The sequence below is a fragment of the Pteronotus mesoamericanus genome, unplaced genomic scaffold (genome assembly GCF_021234165.1).
Source record: "Pteronotus mesoamericanus isolate MK-2021 breed Mesoamerican mustached bat unplaced genomic scaffold, CSHL_Meso_final contig_101, whole genome shotgun sequence".
NCBI lineage: Eukaryota > Metazoa > Chordata > Mammalia > Chiroptera > Mormoopidae > Pteronotus > Pteronotus mesoamericanus.
In genome coordinates this window covers 201,166-215,966 of record NW_026555001.1, presented here as the reverse complement: position 1 = coordinate 215,966, position 14,801 = coordinate 201,166, and the positions used below count along the sequence as shown (strand labels likewise).

Below are 14,801 nucleotides of genomic sequence, written 5' to 3'. Positions count from 1 at the left end.
AAGCTCCTGGCCTAACTGCTTCTTCGGCTATTCAATTCTTTTCTATAAAGGCCCCCATATACATATAAGACCTTTTTTCTGTTACTCTGGCTTTTGTCAGTTTAATTTGCAGGACCTCAGAAATGAAACCTTGGAGGGTAGAAAAAGAAAAGTTTTTCCTCTCGTACCCGAGGAAAGAGTCTGAGGAATGAGCATGGGCCTCTCCAACAACGAGGTCACAGGGAGGGGGGATCCGGCAAAGGAAATGGAGAAGAGCAGCCAGGGAGGATTCAGCAGAGTATGGTGTCCCAGGAGCCAAGAGAAAAGTGGATTTCAAGAAGCAGGAATGGTCAGTTGAGTCAAATGTTACTGAGGCTTGAGGAGGTAAGAACAGGGAAGTCACCACTGAATTTGCAGGCAGGAGGCCATTAGGGACCTTACAGGAGCAGACTCAGTGGAAAGGTGGTACAAACTCTTTTTTTTCCCCCCTAACATTTTCTGATATATTTTCTTTCTAAAAAAACATTTTATTTATTTTTAAAGAGAGGATAGGGAGAAAGAAATAGAGGGAGAGAAATATCGATGTGAGAGACAAACATTGATCAGTTGTCTCTCGTAGACACTGGATCAGGGACCAAACCCACGACCCAGGCATGTGCCCTGACCAGGAAATGGACCGGCAACCTTTTCACTTTGCAGAATGACGCCCAACCTACTGAGCCACACCAATCGGGGCTGGGGTGGACTCTTGATTGATGTGGATCCAGGAGAAAAGGGAGGGGAGGAATGGAGATGATGACTAATCTTATGAGGAGTTTCGTGTAAAGGAAAGGCAGGGAAATGGGGCGGTAGCTGCAGGGTGATGCAGAGGTCTAGAGAGGATTCTTTTAAGAAGAAAGAAAATATGACATGTTTGTATGCCCATGGAAGACAAATTAACAAGGCATGGGGGGAGGGCAAGGACAAGGACAAGGACAGAGTCTTGAGAAAGTTAGCGTGGGATGGGACCCAGTGAAGCAGGCATCTGAAAGTGGACAATTCATTAGCTGTCACAAGAGGGAAACCACTCCACAAGCTGAGTGGATTTGAGGGTGTGAAGATAAGAGCCCTTGTCTGATTATTTTTATTTTGTCAATGGTGAGCAGGGAAGGAGGGGTACGGGAGGCTGGAGGTGGAAAGAGGCGGTTCACAGTAGGAACGTAATAGGAGGGCCTGCCAGTTGGAGCATCCAGTTGGTACACAGGGTCACTGATTTAATTCTGGACCAGTCAGCATCTTTGCATTATTCACTCCAGCCACATTCAGCAGCTTGAGTGCAGGGGAAAAACAGGTGGCAAGCTGGCATTCTGATGGTGGCGGAGTAGGACAGAGGTATAGTACAGGAGAGAAGCAAGGAGGTGAAGGGTCCTTGCAGAGGAAATACAGTAAATCTAAGCTGGATTAGAAAAGCGGTGAGGGCCCAAAAAGGATGATAAAACCTGCAGGAAACTGCAGGTCTTATGGTGCAAGGGTTGTTACATTGGAGAGCTGGAGGGATGGGAGGCGGGTGGTCAGGAGGGAGATTTGGAATCCAGAACTTTGAAGGCAGAGCAATTATGGGTCATAGCAAGGACATAGGTAGAACAAAGTACCTCCTGGAGGGGCATGGAGAAAAACATTGTTGTAGATGAGATGGTGAAGGGGCGTGAGCTCCAGGGCCTGGATGGGCCGTGCACGGGGGACTGGCGGGGGCAGAGGGGAAGGCAGAGTCCGACTTCTTCAGTGAAAAAGCAGGAGCCGTGCTCTGGCAACCCTGCTCATCAGCGACAGAGCTGAAATTCAAAGCCTGGGCCAGGCCCCCAGCACCTCTTCTTAACTGCTGTGTCACACTGCAGTTTGTCTCTTGGTGATGCAGATGTATTTCTTCTTCAAATGGAGATGTGAACAATCCCTGCCTGCCTGGCCCCTGTGAGGCGCTTTACCTTAGGCTCACAACCCAGTCTGCGGACAGCTCCAGCTGCCTGACCAGCTCCGGGCAGTACAGAGCACCCCATCTGCTCGAGGTTTTGTGATACATGCTCCTAAACTGCCTGCTGGGTCATGTGTATTGCTTACTAATGAGACCACAGTCCCTTGACATTAGGGACTGTGTTGCCGTAGGCATTGGAGGGTTGTGTGAAGGTAGCGGTGGCAGCCAAGGGGGCTTCATGCAGCTGCTGGGGTTCCGACACACTGTTGCGTGCTGCACTCACTTGGGCCCCTGGCTACTTAAGGAAGCCCTGGAATGGATTCTTTCGCCAATCAAACTTTTTTACAAAGGGAATCATCATCTGATTTGTAAATGGGGATTTTCACATTTTATTTTTTCTTAAACTCGTGCTTAGGGAAAGTTGAGAACCTAGGAAACAGACATTCATTTCACAAAAATGCCTGGAGCCCCTTGCATGTGTCAAGCCCCGGGCCAGGCACTGGGAGGTAAGTAGAAAACAGGAGAGCCAGGCTCCTGGAGGCTGGGAGGGTCGGCTCCGCGGTTCCACTTCAGGGCTCACAAAGGCAGCTCCCCTTTCCTGCCTGCCGCCAGGGGGTCCAGACCGCCTTCGGAACTGGCTCAGGTGCCATCTCAGCTTTCCTTCCTCGCTCTCCATTTAAAAATAGATTCCAATAATCAAAAACCGTATGGTCTCCAAAATGTACCCTGCCCCCATAGGAAATGCCAACAAACTCAGCATGGGCAGAGTTTGTGTTTTCCATTCCCTCTCGGCCTGGGCAGTCCCTGCAGCATTTCTGGCAGGACCTGGTGTCAGCAGCTCAGAAATCGGAGCACTTGGCAGCCAGGAATGAGACTGTGGCCATTTGGAAAGGATGAGGGAGAAGTCACGCGGAGCGGGATTTGGGGTTTGTGTTTATCTCAACTGTAACTTTCCAGAAAGCTGGGACACCCAATTCCAATAAAAGCCTCCCCAAATATTTTTGGAGGCATTGGGATGGTGCTGGGTTGCATGGGTGGAGGTGGTATTTCCTGGTTTGTGGAACTGTGTTTAGTTATAAAACTTCTGTCCAATTTATGAGCCAACATCTGGTTTCTAAGGGGCGTGCCACAGACAGGTGAGGGACAAGGTGGCACGACTGGGCTAAGAGGTCGAGCTCGGTAGACTCCTTAGGGCTGGGGGCTGCGGCCAAGGCCAGGGCCAATGGGGAATCTGAGTCGGTGGGAGAGCTGGGACCAGAAGCCTGGCCTTTTTCAGGACTTTTCTTACCACTCCTGGGGTGACAAGGGCTGACGCTCAGGATCATCTGGCTTGGTTTCACTGCAAGGAGTCTGCTGGGCCCCAGGCAGGGTGGGACAGGGACCAACCGACTCAGAGAGCCATGGAAACAGCACTGTCAGCCAGGGAAGCCCCAGCCAGAATGAGCTGCCTGCCTGCTGCGCACCTGCCAGCAGCCGAGAGATCGTTAAACCAACTGTCCAGTGGAGGGGCCGGTGCACAGCCCCTTTGGATCCAGGGGCCCAGAGGGAGAGCGAGGCGCTGGGAGGCTCTTGGAGCCCAGCCTGGGCCCAGCCTTTTCCATTCTTTTTAGAATTATTCCCAGCAGTCATGCTTATTTATTCATTCTATCCATTCACCATGCATTGATTAATCACCACTTTGTGCCAAGCATTATTCTCCATGATTTACAGAAACTACCTCTTTGCTTTAATTATCTCCACCTCTAGTCACAGGGCCCACTTCATAGTAGTCATTCAGCACATGGCTGCTGCCACTACGGCCATTACTGCTACCGACCGTGGCAGTGACAAACACTACTGAGACACAGCTCCTGACCTGGAAGAGAAAGAAAGAAAAGGAATTTCTGACACCTACTATGTGCTGCATCTTGTTCCAGCTGTTGACATATCTTACCCCACTGAACAGAGGCTTGAGTGATTGCCAGGGAAACTGGCATAGAAACAAAAAAATTACCCTACATCTGGGGTAAGCGGGACTTCACCGAAGCTCTCTCTAATGGCCCCATTTGAGCTGGGCCTTAAAGATTAAGTTTACCCAGTAGAAGATGGAGAGAAAGGGACGGGCATTCCTGGTAGAGAACAGCATGAGCAATGGCCTGGCAGCTTAAAATGCCCAGAGTTCAGGGGTGGCGGCTGTGGAGGTGGCTGGGAGGGGTGGGGTGAAGGGGGATGTCCAGAAGTTGAGTGACCAGAGAGGGTGGTGCACTGGCAGGTGCTTGGTTTCCTGCATTCCCCTAACATCCCGGCAGGTTTGCCTCCAGGACATGACCTTGGGCAGCGTCTCTCACAAACTAGCTGGCGGTTGGGAGGCCCAGGCCTGAGCTGGCTGTGTCCCCAGACTTTCCTGGTTGGTATGCTCAAGTGCAGACATTCTGGCTATTTGGTTCTCTGTCCTTGCTTCTCCACGTCCACTGCTGCTATCCCAGAGGCAAGGCTAAGAGCCCTCTGGTCACGGGGTCCCTTCTCTGGGCAGGAGCTTGGTGCAACGGGCCTGCAAAGCTCGCCTCAACGCGGGCTCCAGAGCTCCAGCAAGCACTGCACAGAGCACCGTGCTCTTCCACCCTGTCTCATCTGCCTGGCAGCCTCCCTCATGGAGAGGTGCAGGGCTGTGAAGGATGGAAAGAAGGTGGCCTTCAGTTCAGTCTAGCCATTGGGGCTGCAAGGGGCACAGCGCAGCCAAATCCAAGTCCCTAAACTGTGCTTGAGCCCTCGTTTCACACTCTCATATTCTCCTCCACCCCGCCCGCCCAGCAGACCTGACTGGGCTGTGATTCTACCCGCTCTGTGGTAATGCTCAGGGGCAGCAGAGAGGATGCTGGGCATCCTGAATCCTCTATCCTGGCATTGACTCACTTGCTGTGTGACCCCAGGCAAGTCACTTAACCTCTCTGAGTCTATCTCTTCAACTGTGGAATAGGATAATAGAATCCTTATTGCTGTCCCAAGGTTTTGGGGATGCTCCTGAGTAAACATAGGTGTAAAAACAGAGTAAACTGGTAAGCAGAACACACATGCATGTTGGGGGGAAACAATCGATGAGGCCACTGATGCTCTGGTCACCCCTCCTGCTCCCAAAAACAAAGGCCCTGCCACTGGCATGGCAGAGTCTGGAGAGGGGAGATGCTGGCAGGTCCTGCAGCCTCCCCCCTTCTGCCCCAGGGGACCACTGGCCAGGAGCTGTGTAAGCCCCAGGACGAAGGGTGCAGGGTGAAGTCTGGGCCGGGGGGCACGGGCCAGCACCTTGGCTCCCATCACAACGGGGCATTTGCCACAGTGCCACCCTCCAGCGACCTCCCCTACAGTCCCGACACCAGATCCACCTCAGAGGTGTGTGCACAGGGCCTGGCCTCAGCCACCTCTGGCTTCTCTGCTGGCCTCAGCTCCACCACCTCCCGCTAAGTCCAAGCACAGCCAAGAGGTCCCAGCCCGCCTGACGACCAGGAAAGTAGGCGGGGGGGTGGCTTCCCAGGGCTCTGTTCTGGGAGTGGGGAACAGAGAAGCACTGGGGGACACCGGATTAACCCACCACCCAATCACTCACTCGACTCTTCGCCAAGTATATTCTTTAAAGAGATAAAAGGGCACACACATGCGAGGAATTATTAAGACATTCTAGCTGATGAACCAAAGAAGATGCATTTTTAAAAGCACCCTCCCAGACCAGTTATGTAACAGCATACAACAGCAACATGCCCCGGAGACAGTGGCCAATGAGAGTGCAGCAGATGCCACCCTGCAAGGGTGGCCGAGACCCAGAGGGCTGTGCACAAAGCGGTGTGGCCAACGAGCTGCAGGGGGGTGAGCAGTGCTGTTTCCCTTCTGTGCCATGAGGCAGCACAGGGCTCGCCAACGGGGTTAGCCCAGCTCTGCGCAGCTCATGCCCCCTGAGGGCTTGCCAGGCACTGTGCATGGATTAGCTCATTCAGTCCTTAAAATTATACCTTGGGGCAGGAGCCACTATTATCCTCACTTTGCAGAAGAAACCCAGGCGAGGGGAGGTACATCCACTCACCAAGAGCATGTGGCTTGTAAGTGGCAGAGTTGGGACTGGAATCCAAGTCTAGGGAGGAGGGGACACAGACAGGGCCCAGAGCATCCTCCAACAAAGCCACAGGCAGATGGTAGAGGAAGCCTAGGTTCCCCAAACATCTAGACCTGGTGGCTGGCTAGGGCATGACAGGGTCTAGGATAGAACTCCAGGGCCAGAGCCTGACAGCGGTGGGAGCAACCAGGAGCTGGCCTGGGGCGTGGGCCAGGAGACCTTGGCTCTCTCTTCACTCTCTTCCAGTGCCTCCCCTGTGCTGTGCAAAGGCTTTTCTCCATCCTGTGGAAAGTCTTATGGCTTCATAGCCTCAAGACCCTCTCCTTCCCAACCTTCCCTGCATGAAAGTCCTGCCACTGCCCGGGTGAGGTCAGAGGCCAAGACTGCCCAATGCTCAGCTCAGCGCCCCCCCCCGCCCCCAAATTCCCTCACATTCAGGTTTGCTGGCTGGCAGCCCCTGTCCCAGCCCTGGATCCTGAGAAAGCCAGCAGGGCTGGGCAGAAGCAAAGTGAGGGCCAGAAGACTGAGGAAGTCTCGGGGTAGGGGGCAATCACAGGGACACAATGGCCTTTTGCTTTGTCTCCCAGCTCCTCTAAATCTGAGGCAGCCACACAATGGCAAGGAGAGTCCCACTGCAGTTAATGAGGTGGTGTCGGCACTGAGCTCCACCTCCAAACAAACCTAAGGCTCTGCCACTGCCTTAAGATGAAGCAGGAGCTTTTCCCTGGAGGACACCTCCAAGGCACTGAGCTGCTGCTCCTCACATGCCCTATGTCCTGTCTACAAGTGCCTTTGCTTTCTCCTTGTTGTCTAGCTTAATGCCCGCACCTGCTGGGACACCTGGGACCTGCTTAGAAGAACCATGGCTCGATCTGGTTCTGTACTTGTCCCCTCTTTTATGGGGAGAGAGAGTGAAACAGAGACAGGCAGACGGCGGGGAGAGAGAGGGAGAGAGAGACTGAGATTGGGCAGTATTCAGGACACCCTTCCAGGGCAGTGCCAGAGCTCCAGCCTTGAGGTCAAGACCTCAGAATCTACACAGGAAAGTTCTGGGTAAGCTCCGGATTGCAGCAAATGCCCCTCTGACTTGCTGTGTGACCTTGGGCAACCTCTCCCCGTCTGAACCTTGCGTAAAATGAGGAACAAAGCTAAGTTAGGCTCTTCAGGTTGGTCTTGGAGGATTTCCACAGCTCCTTGGAGAGGCCTGTGAGGAGTGGGCAGCATCCCAGGGGAAGACCAGTGAGCAAGGCCCTGGCCCCTATCCCCCCGTCAGAGCAGCTCTGCTCCCCTCTGATTTTGAATGGGCCGCGTGCTGGCTTTTGTTGACAAAATGGTCTAAATGCTTGGGGACATTTCTGGAGGATTTATACAATGCTATTCAGCTAATATTCTAAGGGCAGATCTTTGCTTCACGTGGTACAATTCTAGGCTGTTCTGGGCACTGTCAAGACAGAGGGGGACATGCTTTCCCTCAGCTGGCTTGAGCCAGGAGTAGGGGAAGACTACCCCAGAAGCACAGGGGACAGGAGGAAAGGCCTTGGTACCCTTCTCTCTCAGTTCTTGATGGCCTGGACGCTACTCCAGTCTGTTGCCCCTTCCTGCCCTTCTTCACTTACCCAAAGCTTCCCAAATGAAGCGGTTCTCATCAAAGTATGAAAAGCCAAAGACGCTGAAGCCACAACCTTGTTGGGGATGGGGTGGAATGAGGGGCAGCACAGCTCCTGGGACAAAGTGCAATCCTGGAGAGAACCAAGTGGATCTGTGGCCTGTTTCCATGAAACATTTAGCTCGGTAACTGTCCAGTCTCTGCTCGGCTTTGCAGAGGTATAGGCTCAGCTCGGGACAGACCAGGAAGTCCCTCACTTCAAAGGGGCCAGCCACAAGAGTTATGAAGACAGCAGTACCCATTGACTCAGCAATTTTCATGCTGGGAATTCAACCCAAGGCAGTATTACGGAAAGAAAAGGCCATCTGCATAAAGATGGCATTACTAAAAATAGCTCCAAGGGAACCGCCCAGCTCCTCGCGATAGGGGTAGTAAATTATAGAACATCAACCAAAGGGAATATGTATTATGCACCCACTAAAATTAGTATGTAAAGGCTATGTGGAAACATGGGAATTCTGATGATAAAATTTTAACAGCTCAGGGCCCTGGCCAAGTAATGCAGTTGATTATAGCATCATTCTGATCCCTGGCCAGGGCACATATAGGAATCAGCCAATGAATGCATGAATAAACAGAGCAACACATTGATATTTCCCTCTCTCTAAAAATCAATAAATTTTTTAAAATCTCCCATTAAAAAAATTTTAACACCTTGATACGAATCAGTTAGTTGCCTTCCTTTTCCCTACAAAAGGTTATGGCAATGAACTGCAGAGGAATCTGCAAAAATGAAGACTTGGGTTAGGGAAGTTGCATCATGAGTGGCTTGTTGTCTTATTTGTTGAATAAATAATTATTGTGTGTTTACTATGAGCTGGGTCCAGTGCTGGGGGCTGAGGACGGAGCCATGAATGGGAATTAATTTTCTGTTCTCCATCTGCAGCTTCGAACCTAATGCTACTTTTTTTCCCCCTAAATGTCCTTCAAAGTTGTCATAGCATCATCTTTCAATGAAAAAAATAGTTGATGAGGGAAATAAGCCAGGAAAGGTGCTCCTCTCCTTCTGGGCAATGTAGTTCACTCCTGAACCACTTCCAGCTGGATTACATACATGTTAGAACAAAGTCCAATGTAAATGTAATAGTGACATTTTGGTCTTATAATGTTTCCTTTGAAGCAAAAATATTTTTTAAAATCCATGTTAAGCCCTGGCTGGTATGGCTCAGTGGATTGAATGTCAGCCTGTGAACCAAAGAGTCACTGGTTCAATTCTCAGTCTCGGGTACATGCCTGGGTTGCAGGCCTGGTCTGCAGTAGAGGACACGTGAGAAGCAACTAAACATTGATGGTTCTCTCTCTCTCCCTCTCTTCCCCTCTCTAAAAATAAATAAATAAAATCTGTAAAAAAAAATTCATGTTAAAAATTTTTTTAATAAAAAGAGCCCTGGCTGGTGTGGCTCAGTGGATTGAGTGTTGGCCTGTGTACCTAAAGGATGCTGGTTCAATTCCCAGTCAGGGCACCTGTCTGGGCTGTGGGCCAGGTCCCCAGTTGGGGGCGTGGGAGAGGGAACTGATCAATGTATCTCTCACACATCAATGTTTCTCTCCCTCTCTTTCTTCCTCCCTACCCCTCTCTCTAAAAATAAATAAATAAAATCTTTTTTTTTTTTTAAGAAGAAAGTTAGGACTCGTTACTAATCTCACAGTTGAATAATTAAGTGTGCCTAATTCTGAAAGTAGCAAGCTAAATTATGCAGTGCTGAAAGTGACAAGTCTCATACCTACACCATCCCGTCTATAGAGCCATGGTTTTAGCTTTATAGCTGAAATATGCTGCCAGAAAACCTAATAAAAGGAAGCAAAAAGATTTCTGTTTATATCAAGCTGCCATTTGAGAAGGGCTTAAATATGTTCTTCCCTATGTATAAATCTGACAGCAGTTGCATAATTAAAATCCCAGTGGAGAGTTTCCTTTTAATCTTTTCAAAGTAAGCCAATATAATAACATCCTTTAGGATGTCAAGTGATGGATTAATATTCTTTGGATTGCTTAACTGTCTTTGAGCTAGAGCACTGCCTCCAAGAATATTGCTTAGAGCTAAAAGAACACAAGCCACCATCTTTATCTTCAGGAGCTCATATAGTCACAGGGCATACAGTTAAAGACATGCCAAAGGCCTGTCACACATGTATCTATGATAAGTTATGTTCTCCTTGGATTTTGTTAAATGGGGGGAGGTGAATAAATGGATACATTCATATTAAAACAAACTTGATTTCAGCCCCTTGGGAATATGTGACATAGTGTAAGTGGGAGAAATAATAAATACCCAGGATTTCAGTTCTTTGTAAGCAATCAATATGAATAATTTAGACCACAAAGTAGATTTTAATTTTGCTCGAGTTATTCAGATTGACTTTCTATATAGCCTTACCTACTACCGAACAATCATGGGCAAATGTTCTCATTGGGTCTGTGCCATGAGAACACACACATGTGTCTATACAGTCACAAAATGCCTAGCTCTGGATAGGGAGCCCTGTTCAAGCCAAATGTCAGGACAAACATTCCATCTCATCATGATGTTCCATCTAACCCTTGGTACACACAGTCAAACCTGGACTTTCCTTCTATGTCTCCTTCTGGCTGAAGACCCATTCCTGTTCCTTCTTTCCCTCCTCTAAAAACACACATACTCACACCTGTTATTAAATACTTCATCTCAAAAAAGAATGTGCCCACCAATTATATGCATGAAGTTGGTAGAACAAACACTGCATAACTTGGATTCTGGACCCAGCTGAACACATAATTAACTGTGACCTGAGACAAGGCCCTTCACATTCTGTGTCACATGGAATTGTACAAAAGGTCCCTTCCTTGTTCTAATCATCTTTAGTAAGATTAGCCAAGATATGCCACCCAGAAATGCTGCACTCCAATGGCCTGTGTTGGCATATGCTTTAACCTTTGCCTTGGAGAGTAAGTTTTAGCTATTCAAAACATAGCACTGGAACTGACATGCAAAATACATCATATTATGGAATGAACAAAGGAAAGGTTTTTATGCTAAAGTCTAGATTAATCACTTAGCTGGGCCTATGCAACACACACACACACCCACACACACACACACACCCACCCCCCCAGAGTTCACACTGTCCCATGGACCATTCACACTGTGATATTCACTGACCAAATAAAACTGAGTGCATGCTAATTTTCCTCTTCACTGGATGAGGTAGCAGATAGAGAATCCTGATGTCCATTTTGGACTTAGTTTTGGCTCCCTGAGCTGCCGAATCCATAAAAGCACCAGAATAGTAATTACGGTCTCCGAAGACTCAGGGCATTTAAGGGGAAGGAACTATGGAAGCAGAAGAGAAACTAACGTAAGTCAGTCTTCACTTCAATCTCATCCAAGTACACTTTGCAAGAGAAGGCTGAAATGACAATCATGCAACTTTGGGATCCAGCAGAACTTATCTGACCAATGTGAACCACTGCCCCAGGCCTGCCAGCAGGTGGATGACTGACCGAGATGCTGCTCCTCCTGCTGCTCTCCTGGCACCCCTGCCAAGGGCTAGTTCACTGCTGAGCTGTCCACGCGCTGGTTCTGGTCCCGGAGTGCAGCTCCTCTCAGAGATTAGTGTTTTTCAGTAGCAGATTTTGGAAAACAATGTGTTGGGTCATTCGTAACACAGCCACACACTTCCGTGTAGCCCTCCTACGCTGCTTGCCCACATCCAAAAAACATAAATCGAGAAAGAGAATATAGCTCTTTTCCTCTTGACTAAAGAACAGCCATTCCTGCCAGTAGATTAAAGGCTGGGGCTTGGAACAATTCACCAACACGGTGGCTTGATGTTTGTGTAAATAGCTGAGAGAGGCTTTAGAAACTATGGCTGGGCAGCAAATGAACAAAATGATGGGAGCTCATCAAAGAGGCACAGAGTCAACAGATCACTGGAATGGACCCCGTCTGTATGGATTCCCAGCCATACGGGGAAGAGGACACTGCTGACACTTTTTCATTTGTCACTGAGAGAGAAATGCTGTGGCCTCCCAATATGTGCACAGGTGTGCATCTAGGTGGAACAGAGCAAAAAGGTGTGTTTACAAAAGGAAGAGCCCAAATCAATAATGAGCTATGAATACATGATGTCATCCTTCAGGACTAAACATCCTTAGTACTTTTAAATCATTTAAAAAAAACAACACAAAACACCTCTAGTTGCTATAGCAACTTGATGCAGCTCTTCAAAGGGGATTTTTTGAGGGGGTCATTTTATATCTTCAATCACCATAACAACATGATATAGCTTTTAAAGGGTATTTTAATCTAATCTGTGCTTTGGAATTGGGCCATATTTGCCTTTTTTAATTTAAAATAATCAGATCGAGCATGACACATTAAAAATCATTGAAGGAAAGGAAGCTCTTATAAACTATATACATCCACACTCAAAGACACATCTCTAGCTGCCCATATCCTGCACATGGACGCAGCCTTTCTCTCGGCTTCCCAACAGCCGTCTGCGATGGCTCACACTGGTCAGTCAGTCCATGCCCCTGTCCCTAAGCTGGATTGCTGAGCCAGACCAGAACCCGCCCATGGAAGGCATGTCTAGGAAATCCCTCACTTCTTAGCCCAGTGGGTCCAGCCCTCTCCTCCAAAACTACCACCAGCCGTGGGGTGACTAGAGGTCGGAACAGCCAAGTGCCTTCTCCCGCCCTGGGACTCCAAGCAGGAGTGGATGGGAGACTCACAAAATGTTGCAAAAGTGAAAATCTTGTGTCTGTTCTGTACTCTGTACAGTAACTGGGGAGGGGGTCTGTTTCATGTGACACCCAGGGCCCAGGGAGAAAGGGGAATGGGGACAGCGGCTGAGAGGGTAGGGGTGGAGTGGGGAGCAGTGGTGGCTCCAGAATCTCTATGGAGAGGCTTAGAGGAGGGGGGAGAGTGGGATGGGGAGGAGCTTCAAGGAGTATTTACAAAGCTTCTTTTTGTAAGGACGTGAAACCATAAACTGTTTACAGTAAAAAGAGAAGGGATGATGGAAAGTGTAGAAATACCCCCACCTGGCCCAAGTTACCCCTTGGTGCCACTATTGGTTGGAAAAAAATGGCAAGGTAACAAAGAAGAGAGGTCAGAAAAAGGAGAGTTAGAGGAGGGCGAGAAAACCAAGGGGGGCCAGGACAAGAGCAGTTGAAGTCCAGGCTTCTAAGTCTCACGGCTTTTCTTTGAAAAGGAGGTGGTGTAGGCTCTAGGAACAGCATGTGGGAGGGGATCTAGAAAACAGATTCTGGGGACAGTGGTCACACTCCCTCAGGTAAAAGGGATAAGCAGGAGTGTCCAACCTGCGGCCCAGGATGCCTATGAATGTGGCCCAACACAAAATCGTGAATTTACTTAAAACATTATGGGTAGTTTTTTATTTCTTTCTTTTCTTTTTCTTTCTTTTTTTCTTTTTTCTTTTTTTTTGTAATTACCCGTCGCAGTGTATTAAATGTGTGGCCCCAGACAATTCTTCTTCTTCCACTGTGGCCCAGAGAAGCCAAAACGTTGGACGCTCCTGGTAGAGGATGCTGAAGGGAGAACGCGTGGAAAAAAAAAAACCCGGAAAAGGAGCGATAAGAGGAGATTAAAAACTGTCAGTGGGGAGCGAAGGGGCTTTCCAAATCATTTGTGTGAGGAAACTGAGGCCCAAAGGGCGTGAGAAATAGGAGGGAAGCAGAAGGCACTTGACACATATGCTCACAAGTCCTTTCATAGAGGAAAAAACTGAGTCGCACAGAGGTTCAGTCGCGGAGCTGGTAAGTGCTGGAGCGCAGGCGGCCCCTGGGTCTGCCCAGCGCCTGGGTAAGGGTTCTCCCCATTTGGCCGCACTGCCAGGCGAGTCACCGCTGGGTGAGCGCCAGGGATGGGCCTCCCTGGTCACCTCCCGTACCAAAAGCCAGTTAAGAGAGAGAAAGGGCCAGAGGAAGAGGACGCGCGCAGAGGAGAGGGCAGGAAGAAAGTAGGCAATGGGGCATTAAAAGAAAAGGTGGCTGATGGACGCGGACCCAGCTACATTGCAACGAAAAGGGCGGCAGGTGAAAGGCTCGGAGGGGAAATGCGCGCGGGGCGTGCCGCTCACCTATGGTGGATACCACGGTGCCCACGAAGTAGAAGGCGCCAGGGAAGTCCCAGCGCGGGCGCAGCGCGTCGGCTCGGACGCCGGCGGCCAGCGCGGCCTCGTAGTGCCGGAGGAAGGCGCGCAGCTCTGGCTCGGCCACTCCGTGCGCTGCGCTGAAGTTGCGCAGCGTGGCGCCCCAGCGCGCCCGCGCCTCCGCCTCGCCCGGGCTCTCCAGCGCGGAGAAGACTGTGGCGCCCGCCACCAGGTAGAGGCCGATGAGCGCCGCTAGTAGCACGAAGCGCCCCGTGTCCTCGTTGAGGTGCGAGCGGCGGCAGCAGCAGCAACAGCAGGAGGGGCGCGGCAGGCGGCGGCGGCAGCGGCGGGGCGGGGGCCGGGGGCTGCGGGAGGACATGGTCCGGAGCTCAGCCCCGGGGCTGGGGCGGCGCTCGTGGCCCGGGCCGCGACATCCCCCCCGCAGGAGCAGAAACGTGAGGATGGTGGCCAGTGGTCGGGGGCGCCGTGGAGCCCCTCACCGCCTTCCCCGAACTGCGGGGCGCCTCCACCTCCTCCTCGGCGCTCAGGCCGCACACGGCTCCCGCAGCCCTTCTGGCGCCGGGGCTGGGGCGCTTCTCTCTGCGCCCCGACGCCTCGCCGGCTCCCGCAGCTCCCCACTCGCCGCCCTCGGGCGCGGGGGTCTGCAGCTAGGCCCCTGCCGCCCAGTGGCCAGCGTTCGCGGGGCCCGGGGCCTCATACTCCTGTCCAGTCAGGCCGCGGGCTGCGGGCGGGGCGGGCTGTGAGCCCGGGCGCCTAGGACTGGGACTGGGCAGCAGGGCACGAACAGAGCCCCTGGGGGCGTCCCATGAGGCGCTCCCGGGTGGGCAGCTCCCGGGCTCAGGCTGCGCGGGCAGTCCAGCTCCCGCCCCCGGGCCTGAGCTAGCGGCGTCGGCTTCGGAGCCTCACAACCGAGCTGAGTCCTGGGATGCGCTCCCGTTCCAGCTCCAGCGGGAGAGCCGCCGGGCACGGAGAGGCGGAGTCACCAGCGCCTGGGGCGGGGTGTTGGGGTG

At 51.2% G+C, this 14,801-nt stretch overlaps 1 protein-coding gene across 1 annotated transcript in view; it reads right to left on the bottom strand.

Moving 5' to 3' along the window:
• The window catches only part of KCNK12 (potassium two pore domain channel subfamily K member 12), a 37,839-nt gene extending 23,690 nt beyond the window's left edge, over positions 1 to 14,149 (bottom strand). The window contains exon 1 of the mRNA XM_054565755.1: positions 13,759 to 14,149. Coding sequence (XP_054421730.1) covers positions 13,759 to 14,149 — 391 coding nt within the window. The remainder of the gene's footprint in view (positions 1 to 13,758) is intronic.
• Between the last annotated feature and the right edge of the window lie 652 nt (positions 14,150 to 14,801).